Raw genomic sequence first — 20,070 nt, 5'->3', positions numbered from 1 at the left:
AATATCCATGACATCGAGATCTACTTAGTCATTTAATTATTTTGTTGAATCGCTGAGAGAATTAGATAAAATAATTATTTTAATGTTATAAGGATGTGTAAAACCTAGCTGTGAAGGTAAGAAACTTATAATTTCAAATTCATAGTATAGTTTTAAATGAAAACTATTTTATTTCAATTTTGATAGTTAATTTCAAATTTATTATGGTTTAAATTCAAAATTCATGCATCGAATTATAAAATAATTTATTTTATATATTTTCTCTAATATTTTAGTATTGTGTAATAAAAATAAATGAATTTGGGTGAGTGTAACTAGAAAATCAATTTGTTAAACAAATTGATTTTCATAGTAATTTTCGTAAAGTATTAATTTTAAAAATTGTTAAGATGCTTTGTTTTGAAAATGAATTTTCATTAGTTGATAATCTATTAAAATATTTAAATTTAAATTTAAAATTGAGAATGAGATTTTTGGCTGTATGTGCTTGCGTTGTACATGTTTAGAGTACTTTTGAGCACTGTGTAATTAAATATGGGATGCAATTAGAATGGTAATTGTGAGACAGTGTACATATATGTTTACTACTTTATAATTTACTACTTTCAATAACTGGTGCATTTTATAATTTTAGAATATTTGAAAATGTCATCACATTTGTAAATTTGTTTTAATTTATTTCAAATGAATTTTAAAAAATATAATTATTATTTTTGTTATCCATTAAAGGGATAATGAATACCTATAAGATTAATCGATAACTCATTGTAGAACTAACTAATTAATTTAGAATAATAGGAGTTTAATATTCTCTTCAATAGTATGGGATACCATTTGAGAATATCATTATACCTACTATTCAGAAAATTATTATATTATCTTTATTGAAAAATAATAAATTATACTGTAAAGATAGTTTGTAGACGACTAGATTAATTGAGAACATATGAATACCACAGAGGTAAGTTAAAGTTGACTTGTCAAATGGTAAATTGTGAAATCGACTATAAAGAACTAATAGTGAGTTTTACGCTAGTTAAGTACTGGACCATCGATATACAGATCGATACTTTTGTATCGGTCATGTACCTCATCATTCTTATCAAATACATCATTAAGATTAATATTCTTATGACATGTTTATGTTTCGTTTATTTTATTATGAGATGGAGCTATTTCGTTATTGTTTTATTAAAGATTAACATATTTCGACTGTTATTCATTTTATTTATTTATTTAAAAACTTGTATTATTTATAATAGATAAATTTATTTATCCATTAATATTAAGACTATTAATTTGAAATGTGAATTTAATGTTAAGTAACTTCCCTGTTACACACCCTACCAACAAAATATTATAGTTGTCATAGCTATCGAGATATTTATTCTTGATGGAGAACATTATATAGAAGGATTGTAAGATCAAGATGATTAACACTATTTCTGTTATATGTGAACTGAGATTGGAGTTTAGTGAAACTCTTTTGTGTAGTTTTAGATTTCTTGTATATATTAAAATCATGTGTATTGTGTTTGTTTGTATGTATATGTTGAGAGAGTGAGAGTAAATGTTAATGACTTGGACAACCATTGATCGATATGAGATGTGTAGTTAATCTATGTATATTTTTGAGTTGTAATTATAGTAATATTTTTTTTTCTTAAAGTGATGTTTATTCGTTATGATATAGTGGTTGGAATATAGTGGATATATCTATTTTGATTATACAAGTAAAAAATTTTCGTAAGTCAAATTTTTAGGAAAAATTATGTCGAAATTATTTGAAAGAAATCGATATTGTATTTAAGCTTTAAAGATTTTGATTTTGATTTTTTTTTGTGACACCCCGCCAAACGCTAACACAAAGTCCCATGTCAAATCTCGAGGCACTAGGTGGCACCTCGAAATTTCGACATGGTCTCTTCTGTTTATGTTAGCATTTCAAGGTGTTCAACCTGCAACTGATAAACGATATACAATCCTGCATATATACATACAAATATCACAATAGCGAAAATCTAGATACATCTAATAAGGTATGATAGATCAGAGTGTGAAAAGATAACAAACTACATAATTATACAACTATTTCCTCTTTCTAATAAAAGTCTTAACGCTCAATAAAAAAAACCCATAATACTCCTAAACAAATTTGACACCATTAGGGGTATAGTCCCAATACTCACCAAATGACGGACTTTGACTGTCTATCTGACCCACCAGATGATTCTCACTTGTTTTCTACACTTGTCTCACCAAGTTTCGGATCTGAAATTAAAAATAGAGAAGGAAATGGTATGTAACAATAGTTACCCAGTAATGAAGAAAACAATTTCTGCCAATAACCTCTCATAACATGAACGAATAAACGTACTGAATCATTTTAAAATAAGTAAAGTTTTACATAAGAAATTACGATTAATTGGTACATATAGCCAGGGATGAGCAACTAAATGTTTTAAAACTCACATTACATCGATCAGCAATACTCATTATAAAATTTTCTTTTTATACAAGACTAATTGATCAAGTGGAAATATTAAACATGCATTTCATTTTATATATCAAAATAAGGCAATAGATACATAGTACATAAGGTGAAGTAGTGGAATTAGAGAGTTGGGATTCACGACTGGATCATTCCCAATTGGGACATGGTGTTTCATAATAAAGTATTAGTTCCTGATTTTGTGGTTGGTCGCTGTTTACCACACTTGCGGGATCATTTATCCAGCTCAGGCTGGCCGTTTGACGTGACCGTAAGTAATGGGTCTCTTTTCGATGTGTCAGAACATTCGACTACTATAGATTGTTAGTGATTACTAACTAATTATCTTCGTCTATGCCTATTAGGCGTGCATGTGCTTCCCAAATATACAAACCATTCGTATACAACCTCATTTACATTACAAGTTCATTGATAAAGATAGAAATGAATAACCCGGATTTTAGTTGACTCCACTCTCATATGGGTTCCATATCACGTATAAGCTTGGTGGTCCTTACCGTACATCCCATGGTAGTACACCACTCCGGATGATATGGTGCACCATCCCTTCAAGCATTCACAGACTCTTTAACAGCTTACGAAATAGTTACATATATATTATTTTCATTTGAAAATAAAAGAGAAATTAACAATACAAGGATGATAATAGATATCCAGTTTCCTACCATGCAATTGTGGCCACCCGGCCTAAAATAAATAACAGAACGAAAAAGTAAACAGCGCCTCGCGCTAACAAAAAATAAATAAACATGTAACCAGTAACATTATCCCTTGATATCCGTTCAACAACCTACACACAATACAACAATGTAAAATGCAGACATCACCCCTCGAGTATGACTCTAACATTTTACTGTTTCATACACTTTTTCCCTTTTTTCGATTTTTACAATTTTCAATTTTTCAAACAAAGTATCCACTTTCTGATATTTATCAACTCAATATGAGTTCACTGATTATTAAATCATTTTTTTCAACGATGAAATTTATTTATTTTAATAACATTGAAATAATCCAGTGAGATATCCTACCCACGTATATTTTATTATAAAATACAGTTAAACATATCAAACATGCAAGTTCTTGCGTGAATTTGAAATAACAAAAAAAATTCTATATTTTTGGAAACACACCACAAATTTTTAATAAAATCCTAAATGCAATTTTCACAATTTGCGATTACTAATAGAATTGAAAGTTCTTTACAATCTCTGTGCGAAAGGATCGAAGTACGTACACGAAAATCGAGACAATCGACACAAAAATTGAGGCGATTTGAATTTTGAGATGACTGATTTTCGAATCTAACCCGATGATTTCGAAGATCTCGACGTCGTCGTCCTTTCTCCTTTTGCGATGGAGGACGGTTTGATCACGAAACGGATGAAATCCGAAGTCGAAGTTTCGAAATCCGTATATAAATACGACTGATTTTTGACGATACGGGGTGAAAAGGAAAGTGAAACGAAAAGATGTTGGGTGGATTTTATAGAAAATGAGACTATAGACATTTCTCCCTTCTACGTTGGAAGTCGACGGTGAGCCGTTTGCGACGGATCTAGGGTAGAAAATCGAAGAAAAATGGATATTTTTTTATAGAAACCATTGGTTGTTTTGGACAGGTTGGGGAAGAAGATGATTAAAAAAAATTAAAAAATTTATTCATATAAATTTTGGGACGAAATCAATATTTTGCTTATTGTTTTGATCAACGATAACTTGACCATCCGAACTCCAAAAGTGACGAATGAATACTCTATGTCGTCTAATTTTGCATTCTAGATCTAATGGTGTGGTCAATTTCTACAGATTCTGTCTGTAACAAAATTTACATTTTTAGCTTGAGGTAACCCCTCAAAATTAATGTAATTTTCGTTTTTAACGATAATTCGACTTTCTGTGATCCAAAAATAAAAAATAAATAGTCAATGTTCAATAATCTTTCGTTATGAGCTAATGGTGTAATCAAATCTTAATAATTCTTGCTCTACCAAAAAGTCACTATTTTAGCCTGGTTCGACTCGGTAATCGAAGATTTTGTAACTTTTATGTTTGGACTCATATTTGAGCGTGTTTACAGGCTAAAATATGTTTTTTGATCATTTTAAATTCAATGGTGAGGTCAGATTTCCTTAAAAATGATCAGAAACCTCCTAAAATTTTACCCCTAAGTCCTACTTTCAAGATTTTCTCAAAATTCCATTATTTATTTTTCCTCGAGATACAAATTGAAAACTTGGGGTTTTACATTTTTTTATTTTTCCCTCTACCCTCAAGATTTTGAAAAATCTAGATCCTAAATTGAGGGTGTGACATTTAGGACTTTCAACTTGCATAATATTTCTAATTAGGGCTGTAAATCAATCTTTGTTAACTGTGCATAAATCACTTCAGTCACATTTCTCTTAGTATTGTCTATTGGAGCTACCTACATTTTTTTTACTAAATTAAAAAAAAAAATTATCCGAGTTTTTTAGTTTATCCACTCACCTATCACAACATCCTCATTTTTGCTACGTTCAATCTATTAATATGATACTCCTTAATTGTCCAATATTCAACTTCATAAAACATAGTTAGTGTTCTCGTTGTGTTATAAACTTTTATTTTAATTTGTTTGATATACATCTCATAAGACTCTAGAAGTGCGGGTCTGATTATATCGACTCTAGAATAGTTATTTGCATTGTATTAAGGTGTATAGAAATACACCAAATCTTGTTGATGCGGTAAGAATAGCTACGCAACTAATAAGTTCCCACTTTCTCTATTTAAATGGAGTGTCACCAGGAATCCAAATTGTCATGCCCCCTTGATCTAACACAAATCCCAGGGATTTCTCTACTAGATCTCAAGACATGATATCCTACCCAACCCATTTTACATATAATACTAAGACAACATTTCAATTCTCAATAGTTATATTGCAATGGAAAATAAAACTATTATTAATATAAAAAATAACCATGATCCATAATCCTCGAATCTCATAAAAATAAGTTTCTCAAAACTAAATTAAAGGACCTAATTAAATAAGTAATAGTAAATAGAATGGCACAAAGTGCCATGACATAACTCTTCTAAAAATTTGAAATATAAAATCCTAAACTCTAACCACTCATCAAGAAAAGGGAGGCAACAACTCATCGACATACTCAACCTCAGGCACCTCTTGGTACATTGGCTTCTAAATAGTCAAATAATCTAAAATGGTGAATGGTAGAATGAGTAACGGGGGTTACTCTATAGAAAATCTACCATTCTAACATCTAGTCACACATGCAATGTATAATTATACTGGAATTGAATCATGCAAGTTTTGTTATAAGGTAGTGTTCAAATGATGACTAAATAATAATAATAAAGTAGTAGTTACAATAAGCATTAGTCTATCAATTATATTATGTAAAAAAAAAAAGTTACAAGTTCTATCATACTTTCAAACTAAATATATCTATTAGTCATCACACAATAAGAAAAAATACATATTACAAATATATAACGGTGTAATTGATAAGAATGTTGAGGAACATGCCGATATAACCGTTTCGATTATGATGAATCGATATTCCATTACTTAACCTCTAGTGAGGAATTCCACCATTTTTATCTGATTTTGTGGTTGGTCACTGCTATCACAATGAGTGATTACTTATTCATCTCAGAACAACTATTGACCAAGGTTCAAACACTTGAACTAATTATGTCGGTCATTCTCTAGACAACTACAGACTCTTAATGAACACTAACGAGCCCAAGAAAAACTCCTCACATTTAAGCTTATCAAACAATGCAATGCGAACATTTACTATTTCTATACTAAACAAAGACCACGTTTACACACACAAATGTCCCTAAGAGGGGAAATTTACAAATCTCATGAATTGTACTACTTTCTAAGGTATCTCAAATTATTAAAGAGAATGGAATATCAAATTTTATCCTAGATTGATTTGTCATTTTATAAAATATAAAAACGAATCACTTTTTCTAAGTTTATTATGACTTTTTTCTGTTAAACAAAAATAGTTTTATTTTGCTCTCTCCCTCACACACACAACCACGTACATATATATGGACAAAGTTCTGTAGACAATATTCTAAACAACGTTTTATCTTATATGGAATTTTTTTTTTCAGAATGGGATGATTTTTTGTGAGGATGATCTCTATGGTGAGGAGATCATCCTCATTAAAAACTAGTCGATTCTAAAACTTCTAACCCTATGAAAAGTGGTTACAAACTAACGGTTAAAATGAACGGTCCACGATTCTTCAACTTATAAATTGGGGCTAGCAATTTTATAATGGGCTGATTTTTTGCATGAATGATCCCCTAACCATAGAGATCATCCTCACAAAATATTAGCCCATTCTGAAACTTTTTGCCCATATAAGACCTGACACATTGTCTATGGAACTCAACCCCATATATATAATTTCTTTCTATCGAAAATACAATAAAGATACGGTAGTGCTCTCTAATTGAGAGTTACGTCATTTCCATCTATCTATCAAGTCTAACGTGTCGCAGCCATTGCATAAGGCTAAAGTCATTGTCTCATCAGTCAGTTGAGAACATAAGTTTTCTTTATCCATCTATCAGTCATCTATCACACTAGATATCTATCAATGTATGTCTTTCTAGAAAATAATAGTGATCTCAAGTTCTCAACTATAATTTCATATGATGGTCTTGATTGAGTAGAAAATCTCAAAAAACACGTTAAAAAAATAAATATTAAAATTGTAGAAAGCTGTGAAAATTTGCCAAGTCCCAAAAAGGTCATTTTTCAAAGTTCTCCAACACAGAAAATGTATTTTTGAAAATGGAAGTCCTAAGTAAAAGCATTGACATCATTCAAAGTTTAAAACTTGATTTTCAAGAGAAGATAACAAAGTTTGGGTCGAAAATTCTGCAAAAATGCATAATTTTGTGTTTTGTTCTTGAAACCAGAAATTATATTTTGATTCTTCGAGCTTTTATTTTTTTAAAATTTTTACTAAATCTAAATGGGTGGTATTCCCTTATTTTTATTAAATAACTTAAATGCTTTTAGGAAAAATAAATTGTTGGAAAACATATTGCCCTGAAATGAATCCTTATTTTCGTAGCAAAAGCTATTGGGAAAATAAAGTGCTGGAACTAGACACTATACTGGAAAACAAACTGTGCTGAAATTGAATGAGTAGGACTAACATGAAAGCTAGTCCTACTCATTCAATTATTACATAAAAAATTATTCGAATATTGTCCCAAATATCGAAGTTTAATTTGTATGGTAGTGGTTGATTAACCTAAAATCATCAATCTAATTGATTGGTGATTCAATAACTAACATTACTTGATACGACAATTGCTCACTCCATTGAAAATCACAAATCTAACTGTTTTCAAGAGGTGTTCAAATATTTATCGGCTTCATTTGGCGTATGAGGTGAATATGTCAAGTTGTTGTAAAATATGGAAATCTGGCCAACTGACCTGTTAAATCAGTTTTGCCCGACCAGGAATGTAATGGTCAGATCCTTGATATAAATAGTAAGTTCAAGTCCAGCTCACAACAGAATTAAGTATAGTTTGTATTAAAGTATATAATTCATTTCAAATCAAGGGAAGGGTAGGAGTTCGACATGGCAGAGTAAGAATTTTTCACCTCACTACTGTTGGAGTGCTATGTAATTTTATGTTGTATATTTGTCTTCCTTTAATGTAGTTTAAAGGATGGCTTAAATACATCCACATACTCTATCAATATTATATAAATTAATCGATTTGTTCAAACCTAAGCTCCATCCAATCCCATTTTAGCTGAGCTAGGACTTGGCCAATTCATGCCCAATGGGGATCTAGGTTGCAATTGGATCGTTAAGTTTTGGTTAGGACTCAACTAAGCTGCCACGAACGCATCATTATATATATATATATATATAGGTCAAGATCAAGGGACGTGTGAAAAAACATATGTAAAAACAATGTACCATTAATAAATTTTTAAAATATAGGTTAGAAGTTTCGGATTGAGCTGATTTTTTGTGAGGATGATCTCTATGATGGGAAGATCATCTGGAAAAAAAAAAATCAGTCCAATCTAAAACTTCTAACCCCATTAAAAGTGATTTAGAATGTGGACCGTCGATTTTTTGACAATTTTTTTCAATAATTTGTAAATCACTTTTGATGGATTTGAAATTTTCAGATTGAGCTGATTTTTTATGAGGATGATCTTCTCATCATAGTGACCAACCTCACAAAAAATCAGCTCAATCCAAAACCTCTAACTCATATTTTGAAAAATCATTGTTTTTACATATGTTTTTTCATATGGCCCTTGAACCGCCCCCTATATATATATATATAGGGTCAGGTTCAAGGGACATAAGAGAAAACATATGTAAAAACAATGTAACATTTATAAATTTTCAAAATATGGGTTAGAAATTTTGGATTGAGCTGATTTTTTGTGAGGATGATCTCTATGATGGGAAGATCATCTGAAAAAAAAAATCAGTCAAATCTGAAACTTCTAACCCCATTAAAAGTGATTTAGAATGTGGACCATCGATTTTTTACTAATTTTTGTCAATAATTTGTAAATCACTTTTGATGGATTTAGAAGTTTCTGATTGAGCTGATTTTTTGTGAGGATGATCTTCTCATCATAGTGACCATCCTCGCAAAAATCAGCTTAATCCAAAACCTCTAACCTATATTTTGAAAAACCATTGTTTTTACATATGTCCCTTGAACCGCCCCCTATATATATATTGTTTTTACATATATCCCTTGAACCACCCCATATATATAGGAGGCGGTTCAAGGGACATATGTAAAAACAATGGTTTTTCAAAATATGGGTTAGAGGTTTTGGATTGAGCTGATTTTTTGCGAGGATGGTCACTATGATGAGAAGATCATCCTCACAAAAAATCAGCTCAATCAGAAACTTCTAAATCCATCAAAAGTGATTTATAAATCATTGACAAAAATTGACAAAACATCGACGGTCCACATTCTAAATCACTTTTAATGGGGTTAGAAGTTTCAGATTTGACTGATTTTTTTTTTGGATGATCTTCCCATCATAGAGATCATCCTCACAAAAAATCAGCTCAATCCAAAATTTCTAACCCATATTTTGAAAATTTATAAATGTTACATTGTTTTTACATATGTTTTCTCATATGTCCCTTGAACATGACCCTATATATATATATATATATATATTATATATATATGTGTGTTGTGTGTGTGTGTGTGTGTGCGTGCGTGTGTGTGTTGAAGGGTAGCAAGATTAAAGAAAATAACAAAACGCACACACAAGATTTATGTGGTTCAATAAATTACCTACATCCACGAAGGAGAAGGAGAAAAATCCATTATCAACAATAAAGATTACAGACCCTCTGTCCACGTTCGCAAGGAACGTCATAGAGCAAAAACATATAAGAAACCCTACTCGAATCCTAACAGAGCCCACTACACATAGGGAAAAGTCCCTTTTAATACTGCCTTGCCTCTTGAAGTCCAAGCGCAATAAGAATACTAGACATCTCACAACAAATATATATATATATATATATAGGGGGAGGTTCGACGGACGTCTCCAAAACCAGATAAGAAACTGATGTTTCTTGGACGTTGGATGGACGGATATCAACGGCGCAGATTCGTTTGAACGTCAGTTCAATTGTTAAAAATGGAATTTCTGAAAATTTCAAGTAACTCCCTCGATTTTTATAACTTTTTAAACTAACCCTCTTTCTCTCTTTTCGTCTCGACAAAACGACTGAGAGACTGCAATTCTGTTTTCGTCTCCATCGAAATACCTCGGCTGAACATTAGCCACTCTCTCTCTCTCTCTCTCGATCGAGTCTCCACAGAAAACCAAACCCCCATTCGTCCCGACAGAAAACCAAACCCCCATTCGTCTTCGTCTCCATTAAAAACCTTGACTAAACTCCCTCTCTCTCTCTCTCTCACTCTCTCTCTGTCTCTCTCTTGACTCGACAGAAAACCCAACCCATTCATCTCGACATGTTCATCACTGAACCTCCTTTTGTTCTTGCTTTTCTTCTTTGTCTCTGATAACGAGTCTGTTGAGTGGGGTAAGGACTCTACCTTTGCTACTGTAATTGTTGCTGGAGAATACTCCCCTCTCTCTAACTTCATGGTTGGTCTCAGTAGTGGCCACAGTTTTTTTTTAACTACTCTACAAATGTAAAAAGAAAAAAAGAGAAACCTTTGTAGAAGAGTGTGCTTGATATTCTTTTTTTTTTTTTCTTTTTTTTTTTGGGCAGTCTCAGAGCACTCAAAATTGCACTTGAGATTCCATATTAAGGGGATGTGTTATTACCCTTGTGTTATATAAATTATCTTGGTTTGGCATGTGTATGATGTTGTTGTGATTGGTAGTTAAAGTTGACCAATGAGATCAAATATCGTGTAAAAACTCTTCCTTCTTCTTTGTGGTCATCTCCACTTTGAAATGGTGGGGGATTCGTCGCCTGACTTCTTGTTTTGGATTTAAGATCAGTCAATCGAGAGAGAAGTTCGTTGGATTTTCTGTCGAGAAAGAAGCTTAATAGAAACAGAGAGTTATTGGGTTTAATTTAAAAAAAAGCAAAAAACGAAGGAGTTTTTATAAAAACTTATAAAACTTGGTATTTAATTTGGATTGACGTCTTACACGTTTTCAGCCGTTGCTTTCTATAAATCCAACGAACGAGAAACATGGGTTTCTCATTCGGTTTCTAAGACGTCCGTCGAACCGTCCCCATATATATATATATATATATATATATATATATATATATATATATATATAATATATATATATATGGTTAAGATCCGTGTACACATATATCTACAACGTGTTTTGTCCAATGTGGGCTAACTGATTTTTGGTGAGGATGATCTCTATGACAAGGAGGTCATAGAGATCATCCTCACCAAAAATCAGCTAATTCTAAAACTTTTAACCTCATACTTATGAGTTGAAGAATTGTGGACCATTCATTTTTTGTAAATCATCGGGAACATAGTCCGGATTTGTGGCGAACCCCGTGAACAAAACTTGTGTATTATATACTTTCTATTCTTTTTCTTTGTGAATTTTATGTTTGATTTCGATCACATGTATGAATCGAGATAAAAAAAATATTGGTTTAAACAATGTGAAAAAGCCCAAATTTGACGGCCTTGGGATGTCAAATTTCATAAAATTCGACAGACCAAGAGGTCAAATTGGTGTCGAATTTTTCATTATCAATTTTCTTTTTCGATGGACCGAAACTGTCAAATTAATGAAGGTTGAGAGAAATTCAACAGCTCTGAACCGTCAAATCTGAGAACATCAAGAATTTTGACGGTCTTAGACCGTCAAAATTCAGTTTCTAAAATTCGTGAGCCTTCGCCTATCAAATTTTTATGTCAAATTTTCCAGTTTTCACGTAGTGTTAGGGAGGCAAATCTTGAGGAATCAACAAGATTTTACCTCTATAGTTATTATGACATGTCCTATTTAATGAACTACACCCCCCACACTATATTTCTTTAGCCTATGATTGGATTGTCAATGGATCAGATCAAATCCCTTTCGATCTAATAACTTTGGATCTTGATAGAGAATTTGGTTTTCGATATGGCTTTGAGATCCGATAGGAGCTTCAGTTCAAGAGGGATTTGATCCAATTATTGGCTCACACCCATACCAATCCCGGTCCAACCAATCCATTGGCAGCCCTAACTGAGGAAACCATTTTCCATGGAAAAATTAGAGAATATTTTTGGCTAGACACATGTGAACACGGCAGGGGAAACTGGGTAAGGTTTTAGGTACTTTAGCCTTTCTTCGGATTCTTAGGCAGGTTCTCATGGTCCTTCAAAGATTTGCATTTAATAGAATTTCCAAATGTAGAAATTGTAGAGAAGGGTCCACTTCATATCTTTTTCTTCTTTATAGTAAAGCTAAGATGCAAAACTGTGTCATAAAGATGATGCTCCAACATTCGATACAGTTTAATTGGCCCCTAAAAGGCTAAAAGCCTTAAATTAATGGGTCCTACTCCCAATATCGTTTATGCATTTTTTTTTTTAATAATAGTAATTTAGAAATACCCATCCAAGTTCTGGTGAATATTTCAGGTACCCTTTGTTTTCAAACTGATGACATATCAATTGACCACAGTCTACTTTGAAAGTTTGAAAGAAAATAACTTAAATGCCCTCAGATTCAATCTCTTGTTAGAAAGGAGAGCAGTTATTGGCACCCCAACATTTACTTTTTACACAAAAATTAAATATAAAGAAAATAAATAAATGGTAGATAATAAGTAAAAGTTGGGGTGCAAATAGAAGTTCTTTTTTTTTTTTTTTTTTTTTTTATGGATTTCTATTTTTTCGGTTTAGGATTTTATATGAGCATAATAATAATAGTAAACACCTACTAATTTTTTTTAATAGAGTGCTATAATATTTTGTAATGTTAAGATTATATTTTGAATCAAACCTTTCTAATGTTCGAAGAGAATCTTTTAAGAGGTAAAAAAAATTTTCATTAAGAATCCTAGAAGAATTTTTTAAAATTTGTAAGGACTTTAATTTGCCCCCATGTAGAAAAAATATTGGTTCCGCCCCTAAACATATAATTCATTCTCAACCTCTTTGTAGAAAACCTTTTGATTTTTCTATCAAAAATCTATCATATTCTACTACCCAAAAAAAAAAAAAAAATCCTATCTTATACCAGAGGTTTAAAGGTTGAAGTAGATAGAATGCTCGTATTGACGAGAAGAAGAGAATTGGTTATTTGATAATATATACCATCAACTTCTGCGATTAGATATCTAAGAGTGCGAAACACTAAAAATAGAAATTAAGAAACATTTTTGACTAAATTCTCATTAGAGAAGCGTTGTTTTGTGTACGAAAGTTTAGGGACGGTATATATGAGTATATCCGTATCTAATCCGAACTTTTTATCTCAATCTGAATCTAGATCCTAATCCGAATCCGACTCAAATCCTACTAGCTAAAACAATACCTGAAGCATTTGCTTTCACTAAACTTGTATTAGGATTCGACCGAATTAATTAATTATGATTGGTCGGGTAGATGATTTTGAGTTCAAATTTATTTCAAGGAAAATTAATAAAGATTTGACCAAAAGAGGCCATGGATTATCATTCGCAAGAAATAGTATTCAATGATTGGATTTTCTTAAGAGGATTAAAATATTCTTATTTGCAAAATTAAGAACTATTTGATAATTTTGGCCGTCCTAAAGCAAATTCTAAATTCTGAACTACTCTATTATGACCACCTTTAGAAATATAATATTATATATATAAAAAAAAGAAAATAGAACAAGAATTAAAACTTAATTATAAAAGTATACATTTCAAATCCCCAACTTTATATATGAATGATAAGAACGTAAAACTATGGTATCAAGTAAAGCAGCCCACAACATTTGATAAAGAATTGATAGAAAACAATGATTCTGAAAGGAATCAGGAGAAACGGACTCGGAAATGTCACTCTAAAACCACTCCACTGCACAAAACCACAAATAATTTCCTACATCTTGAGGAAAAAATCTATGGCTCCGTACATGTCACATCAGTTGAGTGAATTTTGAGTATCTTTTTACGAGTTAGGTTATCAGGACTCGAAAGATTGCTTCCGTACACACTACACAGTTTTGGAGTTTGCATTATCTTTTAGAGCTTCTACTGGCACACTAACTTTTTCTCATTACACGCCCAATTTCTTTTATTATTTATCACTCCCCAATTAGAGATTAAAACACAAACTTCAAACATTATAAAAGTTTAGCCCAAATTGCAATCTCAACGTTATAACACTTGTTCAAACAATTTTAGCAGTTGTTACTATTTGATTAGGCTCGTATAAAATATTAAACCCAAATAAATGAAATCAAGCAAAAAGTGTGGGTAAAAACAAAAGAGCTTCAACTGGCAACCCAACTTTTACTTATTCTCAACTGTTCACTTATTTTCTTTGTTTCTATTTCGGGTATAATAAGTAAAATTGGGTTGTCGATTGCTGCTCTCTTTTTTTGGTATGACATTGTAGATGTAATTTGAAAAGCTTAGGACACCTATAAAGAGATATGTCGGGTGGGCCCACAACAGAGCAATCTTGCAATTCTTTAGACCTGATTGGAAGCAAAGAAGTGGATTCAATTTTGCCTTATGAGGTTATATAAGCTTGGTTGGAAACAATCCTAGACACCACACCAGCCATACATTCTCTTCTCCCCGAAATACTCTCCCATACAAGTTCTTTTGTCTCTCTTTTGTGTAAGAAGAAATGGATGCAAAAACAACTGCGGCCCCAACGCAGAAGGTGGAGTCTGCACAGCCAGTGCAGAGGACCGATCGTGATTTCCCGGCACTAATGTCATTGCAGAAAGTTGATCCTGCACAGGCACCGTTGAGGACCGATCGCGATCGCCAAGCACTAATGCCATTGCAGAAAATGGAGCCTTCAACACAGCAAGTGATGAGCAATGAGCTTGCACCACTAGTACCAATGCAGAAAGTGGAACCTGTGCCGCAACAAATGATGAGGAGTGAGCACCCACACACACCACTGGTGCCAATGGTGCCTATGCAGAAAGAGGAGCATGGGACACAACTAATGAGGAATGAGCACTCACCACTGATGTCAGTACAGAAAGTGGAGCCTGCACAGCAAATGATGAGGAGCGAACGTCATCTCTTCACGTCATCTGACGACAATGTGATGATGAGGCAAATCCAGGGCACCCATGCACCAGATGGTCGAGAAGTTGATGTCAAACCTCTTTTGCATATTGTCGAAAACATCCTTCTGCGTGCCACCCCAAGCACCCTCGGCGTACAAGTATATTTGTCAACTTATTTATGCATTTTTTTCGCAATATTTTACATTTAGTCATCATCATCACTATTACTAATCCATGGTTGATCGACTTGTTTTATGTAGACCACCACACAAGCACATATGGATGCATTGGACGACAAGACTCAGCAAGAGAGCTTCATTGGCATGCTCGAAGCATTAGCATATACGATACATAAGATTTCCTGTGAGGTAACTATAAAAGGGTGATTGTATGATCCATGTGACAATTGTATCATATGGGGTACATGTCATGTCGATCATACAATCTAAAAGCCTCTTTCTATACAAAAATAAAAATTTATGTACAATTCCATGTAAGATCTTTACAATTACTTTATAGGCTTAAAAATGAATATATATGTTGACAGATATCTAGCAAGTGTTTGGGCGGTGGAGATATGCATGTGACAACTTTGTCACTATTTAACATGTTATCGGGCTATTCATGGGATGCGAAGATGGTCCTGGCATTAGCTGCCTTTGCTGTGAACTATGGCGAGTTCTGGCTCCTGGCACAGATATATCCCACAAACCACTTGGCCAAGTCAATCGCAGTCCTTAAGCAACTACCAGATATCATGGAGCACAATGCCTCATTGAGGCCTCGGTTCGAAGCACTAAACAACCTTATAAATGCCATGGTGGATGTAACCAAGTGCATTGTTGAGTTGAAGGAGCTTCCTAGACAATACATTACGCCTGAATCATCTATCATGATCATGGCCACGGCCCATGTCCCTACTGCTTCCTATTGGACCATCAGAAGTGTTGTGGCTTGTGCATCCCAGATCATTGCTCTTATAGGCTTGGGGCATGAGTATGTTGTCCATTTCATGCCATGCTTGACACTTAAAATGTGTTTTTACTAGTCTAATTGAAGGTCACATTTCTATTGTATTTCAGGTACATAACAGCGACAACTGAGGTTTGGGAGCTTTCAGGCTTGGCTTACAAGCTCAGAAGCATACATGACCATCTTAAAAAGCAACTAGCTCTTTGTTATCAATACATAAGTAAGTACAGCCAATTCATCTTTATGAGTACACACACACACACACACCACACACACACACACACACCACACACACACACATATATACACACATGATAGAATGGGAAAACTTTAGAGACTGACAAGAGTTAACAATGTGATGTAGATGACAAGAGACACCTCGAAGCTTATCAGACACTGGTGCGCCTCTTCGACACAATCCACATTGACAATATGAAGATTCTAAGGGCATTGTTTTACACTAAAGACGATCTGCCACTCTTTGATGGTTCGAACAAAAGAAAGGTCTAACTCTGAATCCTAATTCCTTTTGACTAATATTAAGTCTTCATTTTAGTTAAGATCAATCTAAACCCACCATTTAAATCATTACACATATAGACCTTAGTAATAAATGTCCCATGTGTGACACATTAAATGGTAAGTTTTACTAATTACATGTGAGCCATTAGTGCAAACAATTTCACCCTAGTAAGGTTACTTGTCTCCACATATAAATGCTAAATAACATGTTCTTATTGTATTGTGTGATTGCAATAGGTTAGCCTTGAGATACTGAGGAGGAAGAATGTGTTAGTGCTCATATCAGACCTTGACATATCCAACGATGAGCTTTTGATCCTCGAACAAATGTACAGGGAGTCCCGAGAACACCCAAATAGGTTAGAGAGTCAGTACGAGGTCGTGTGGCTCGTAGTCGTGGACAAATTGACCCCATGGACTGAAGAAAAGCAAAAACAATTTGAGGCTATGCAAATGCAGATGCCGTGGTTGATAGTGCATCAGCCTACATTGATTGATCCAGCAGTTATCAAGTACATCAAGGAAGTTTGGCACTTCACAAAGAAGCCTCTCCTAGTGGTGTTGGACCAACAAGGAAGGGTTGTGTGCCTGAATGCACTCCACATGATGTGGATATGGGGAAGTCTAGCCTTTCCTTTCACTAGCTCAAGGGAGGAAGCCCTGTGGAACAATGAATCTTGGAGGCTCGAATTACTTGTCGATGGAATTGATCAAGAAATACTAAATTGGGTACGTACATCTATGCAACTTTTAATACTTAATACTTGCAAAGAACAATATATAAATACAGACGTACATAATAACATATACAAATATAATATAATGGACAGAATAATTAAATTTGGAAAATTAGTGTGTTAGACAAACATATTGATATGATGTTGAATTGCTTTTCCATATAGATAACTGCAGACAAATACATTTGTTTGTATGGAGGAGAAGATATTGAGTGGATAAGGAAATTTATAGCTACGACACAAGCTGTCGCAGCGGCAGCTCGAATTCCATTAGAGATGGTGTACGTAGGGAAGAGAAATCCCAAGGAGCGAGTAAGGAGGAATGTTGCCAGCATTACTGTGGAGCATCTTGGTCATTGTTTGCAAGACCCCACGTCCCTATGGTTCTTCTGGGTTCGGTTGGAGAGCATGTACTACTCCAAAATGCAACTAGGCAGGAGCGTCGAAAATGATCCAATAATGCAAGAGATCATGACAATGCTTACCTTTGATGGAAGCGATCAAGGATGGGCAGTGATCAGTAGAGGATCGACTGAGATGGCCAAAGGTAAAGGAGATACAATGTTGACAACCTTCATACAGTTTGATTTGTGGAAAGCGTTCGTGGAACCTAAAGGGTTCATACCGGCCCTCAAAGATCACCTCCAACATCTTCACACCCCACACCATTGCAATCGCCTCGTACTCCCAGGGAATGTCGGGAGAATCCAAGAGTTGATAGTTTGTGCTGAGTGCGGCCGCCCTATGGAGAAGCTTCTCATGTATAGGTGTTGTACTGACTAAGATAATGGTGACCCGTATAGTAGGCCCCTCTTTTGTTGGGTGGGACCATACGTAAGATAATTACTTGGACTGTATGTTTGATGGTTTCTAGTACTGTTATGGGTTCACCCTGTGAACAAAAATAACATTTAGGTCCTTAAGGGAGAAAGAATTTTCTTGCTCCACCTTCGATAAAGGGTTCAGGTTTCAGTAGGTTTACTTTGCATGTTCAAGTTTAAAGTCCATGTTTCATGATGTAAAATAAAATAAAAAACTATTTCATTTTATGATTGTTGGATAATATGAGATCTTGAGACAAATAAATACTAAATGGTAATAGATTTGAATAAATAGAAATTTGGGAGAATTTGTCGGTTTGTGACTAGGGCATAGAGAAGCCATTATCCTTCAAAACTAAATTTGTGCCCTTTTTCGATAGTAATTACATTGCAGAAGGTCTCAAGCAGTTGCTTTGAAAATTCCAGTCATTACATTGCTGACCGTGCCCTTAGAAGTAGCAGTTCTTTTTCCTAGGGCCAAGGATCCACTACTTAATAAACACAAAACCTGAAATAAGATTTAAACCCAAGCCCAAGCTCGACCTGATGCGTGCATTTGTTATTGCGTACGTGACATGAACGCCTTAAGATTTTCTAGCGGGTTGCACCGAATCTCAATGAGCTTCAGTCCCAACTTTCCTTGGGCCCCATGCGCATGAAAGGCCCACTTTATTTCTTACTCACATCTAAACAAGAGGGATAGTGGATGCCTTTATAAGTTGAATACACAACTTTCATCTTTGTTTGATGTTGGACTAAAGACTTAGAGGGCTATCAATACAACTCTCAAGGGAAAGAAAAGCAAAAGGATTCTTTTGCTTTTTCTACAAACACAATAATTGAAAGAATTCTTTTAACTTCACGTTTCACAAAAAAAGAAACACCTAATAAACTATGAGTCAAAATACAAAAAAATTAAATTAGGAATTACAGCAGAACGTGTAAGACTGAAAATAGTTTCGTTGTTGATTTCTAAATGTTGGATTTGAGCATTTTACTTGGGTCATGGTTAATCAGCTCGATCTATTTTTTTTTTTTGCTAAATGAAATTTGTAATAAAGGATGAAAACTTTTTTACAATGCGAATGTGAGGAAGCATCAACCTAACCCCCATATAAACTTGTTTTGCTATAGGTGGTAGGTCTGATAAAGAGGAAAAAACAAGAGAGCTATTACAATGAATTCCATGGTTTGCTAGAGTGTCAGCAACACCATTGGATTCTCTCCATATGCACTAAACTTTCCACCTGATTCTTGAGAGAGCTTCCTTGATACCAAACAACACATGACTTGATTGCCATGGGTTGGCTTCTCCCTTCAAGCCATTGACTACAATTAAAGAATCCAGCTCAATGATCACAGACTCATGATCCAAGTTTAGAGCATGGAGGGCTTTCAACAATGTTGTCATTTCCGCTAAGTTATTTGTACAATTTCCTAGATAGTGGCAACTTACTCAGATGAATTCTCCAGCATCATTTCTTGGAATGAAACCTCCACCGGGGTTACTCTTGGTTGCCCCATCGACATTTAGTTTCCACCCTCCTGTAGGAGGGGCCATGCATTCAAGAAATCATTAGGACTCTTTGCGGTTTACAGGATTTTAATGGGAATCCCATTTCAGATAATTGCTGCAACTCGACCTCAGAATTAAGGAAGCCTTCTTATTACTGCCTCTTGATTCAACTCCATAAGCCACATGGAAATTGAAATCAAAGCTGCTGCTGTCATGACCTAATTATGACCTTTGAATAAGGCTTTGTTGCGAATAA

The 20,070-nt window shown here is 34.0% G+C and overlaps 1 protein-coding gene across 1 annotated transcript; it reads left to right on the top strand.

The window, feature by feature from the left end:
* The first annotated feature begins 14,849 nt into the window (after window positions 1–14,849).
* On the top strand, window positions 14,850–18,335 carry LOC147405544 (protein SIEVE ELEMENT OCCLUSION B-like). Its single transcript, XM_086433973.1, has 7 exons — window positions 14,850–15,404; window positions 15,507–15,614; window positions 15,794–16,242; window positions 16,329–16,438; window positions 16,583–16,722; window positions 16,978–17,469; window positions 17,643–18,335. Exons 1-7 carry the CDS (start codon window positions 14,850–14,852, stop codon window positions 18,258–18,260), a joined length of 2,472 nt encoding a protein of 823 aa, XP_086290099.1. The 3' UTR covers window positions 18,261–18,335.
* Window positions 18,336–20,070: the final 1,735 nt, after the last annotated feature.

The sequence above is a fragment of the Akebia trifoliata genome, chromosome 3, assembly GCF_017979445.1.
Source record: "Akebia trifoliata isolate Shusen 1 chromosome 3, ASM1797944v1, whole genome shotgun sequence".
Lineage (NCBI taxonomy): Eukaryota > Viridiplantae > Streptophyta > Magnoliopsida > Ranunculales > Lardizabalaceae > Akebia > Akebia trifoliata.
The sequence above is the reverse complement of the archived record's forward strand: the minus strand, read 5'-3'. Positions and strand labels throughout refer to the sequence as shown.

Excerpts from the sequence above, each read along its gene's own strand:
- LOC147405544 (XM_086433973.1), top strand. The coding sequence starts at position 14,850 with ATGGATGCAAAAACAACTGCGGCCCCAACGCAGAAGGTGGAGTCTGCA. Across the intron at positions 16,243-16,328 it reads CTTATAGGCTTGGGGCATGA|GTACATAACAGCGACAACTG; the intron begins GTATGTTGTCCA and ends ATTGTATTTCAG. Across the intron at positions 16,723-16,977 it reads ATGGTTCGAACAAAAGAAAG|GTTAGCCTTGAGATACTGAG; the intron begins GTCTAACTCTGA and ends TGATTGCAATAG.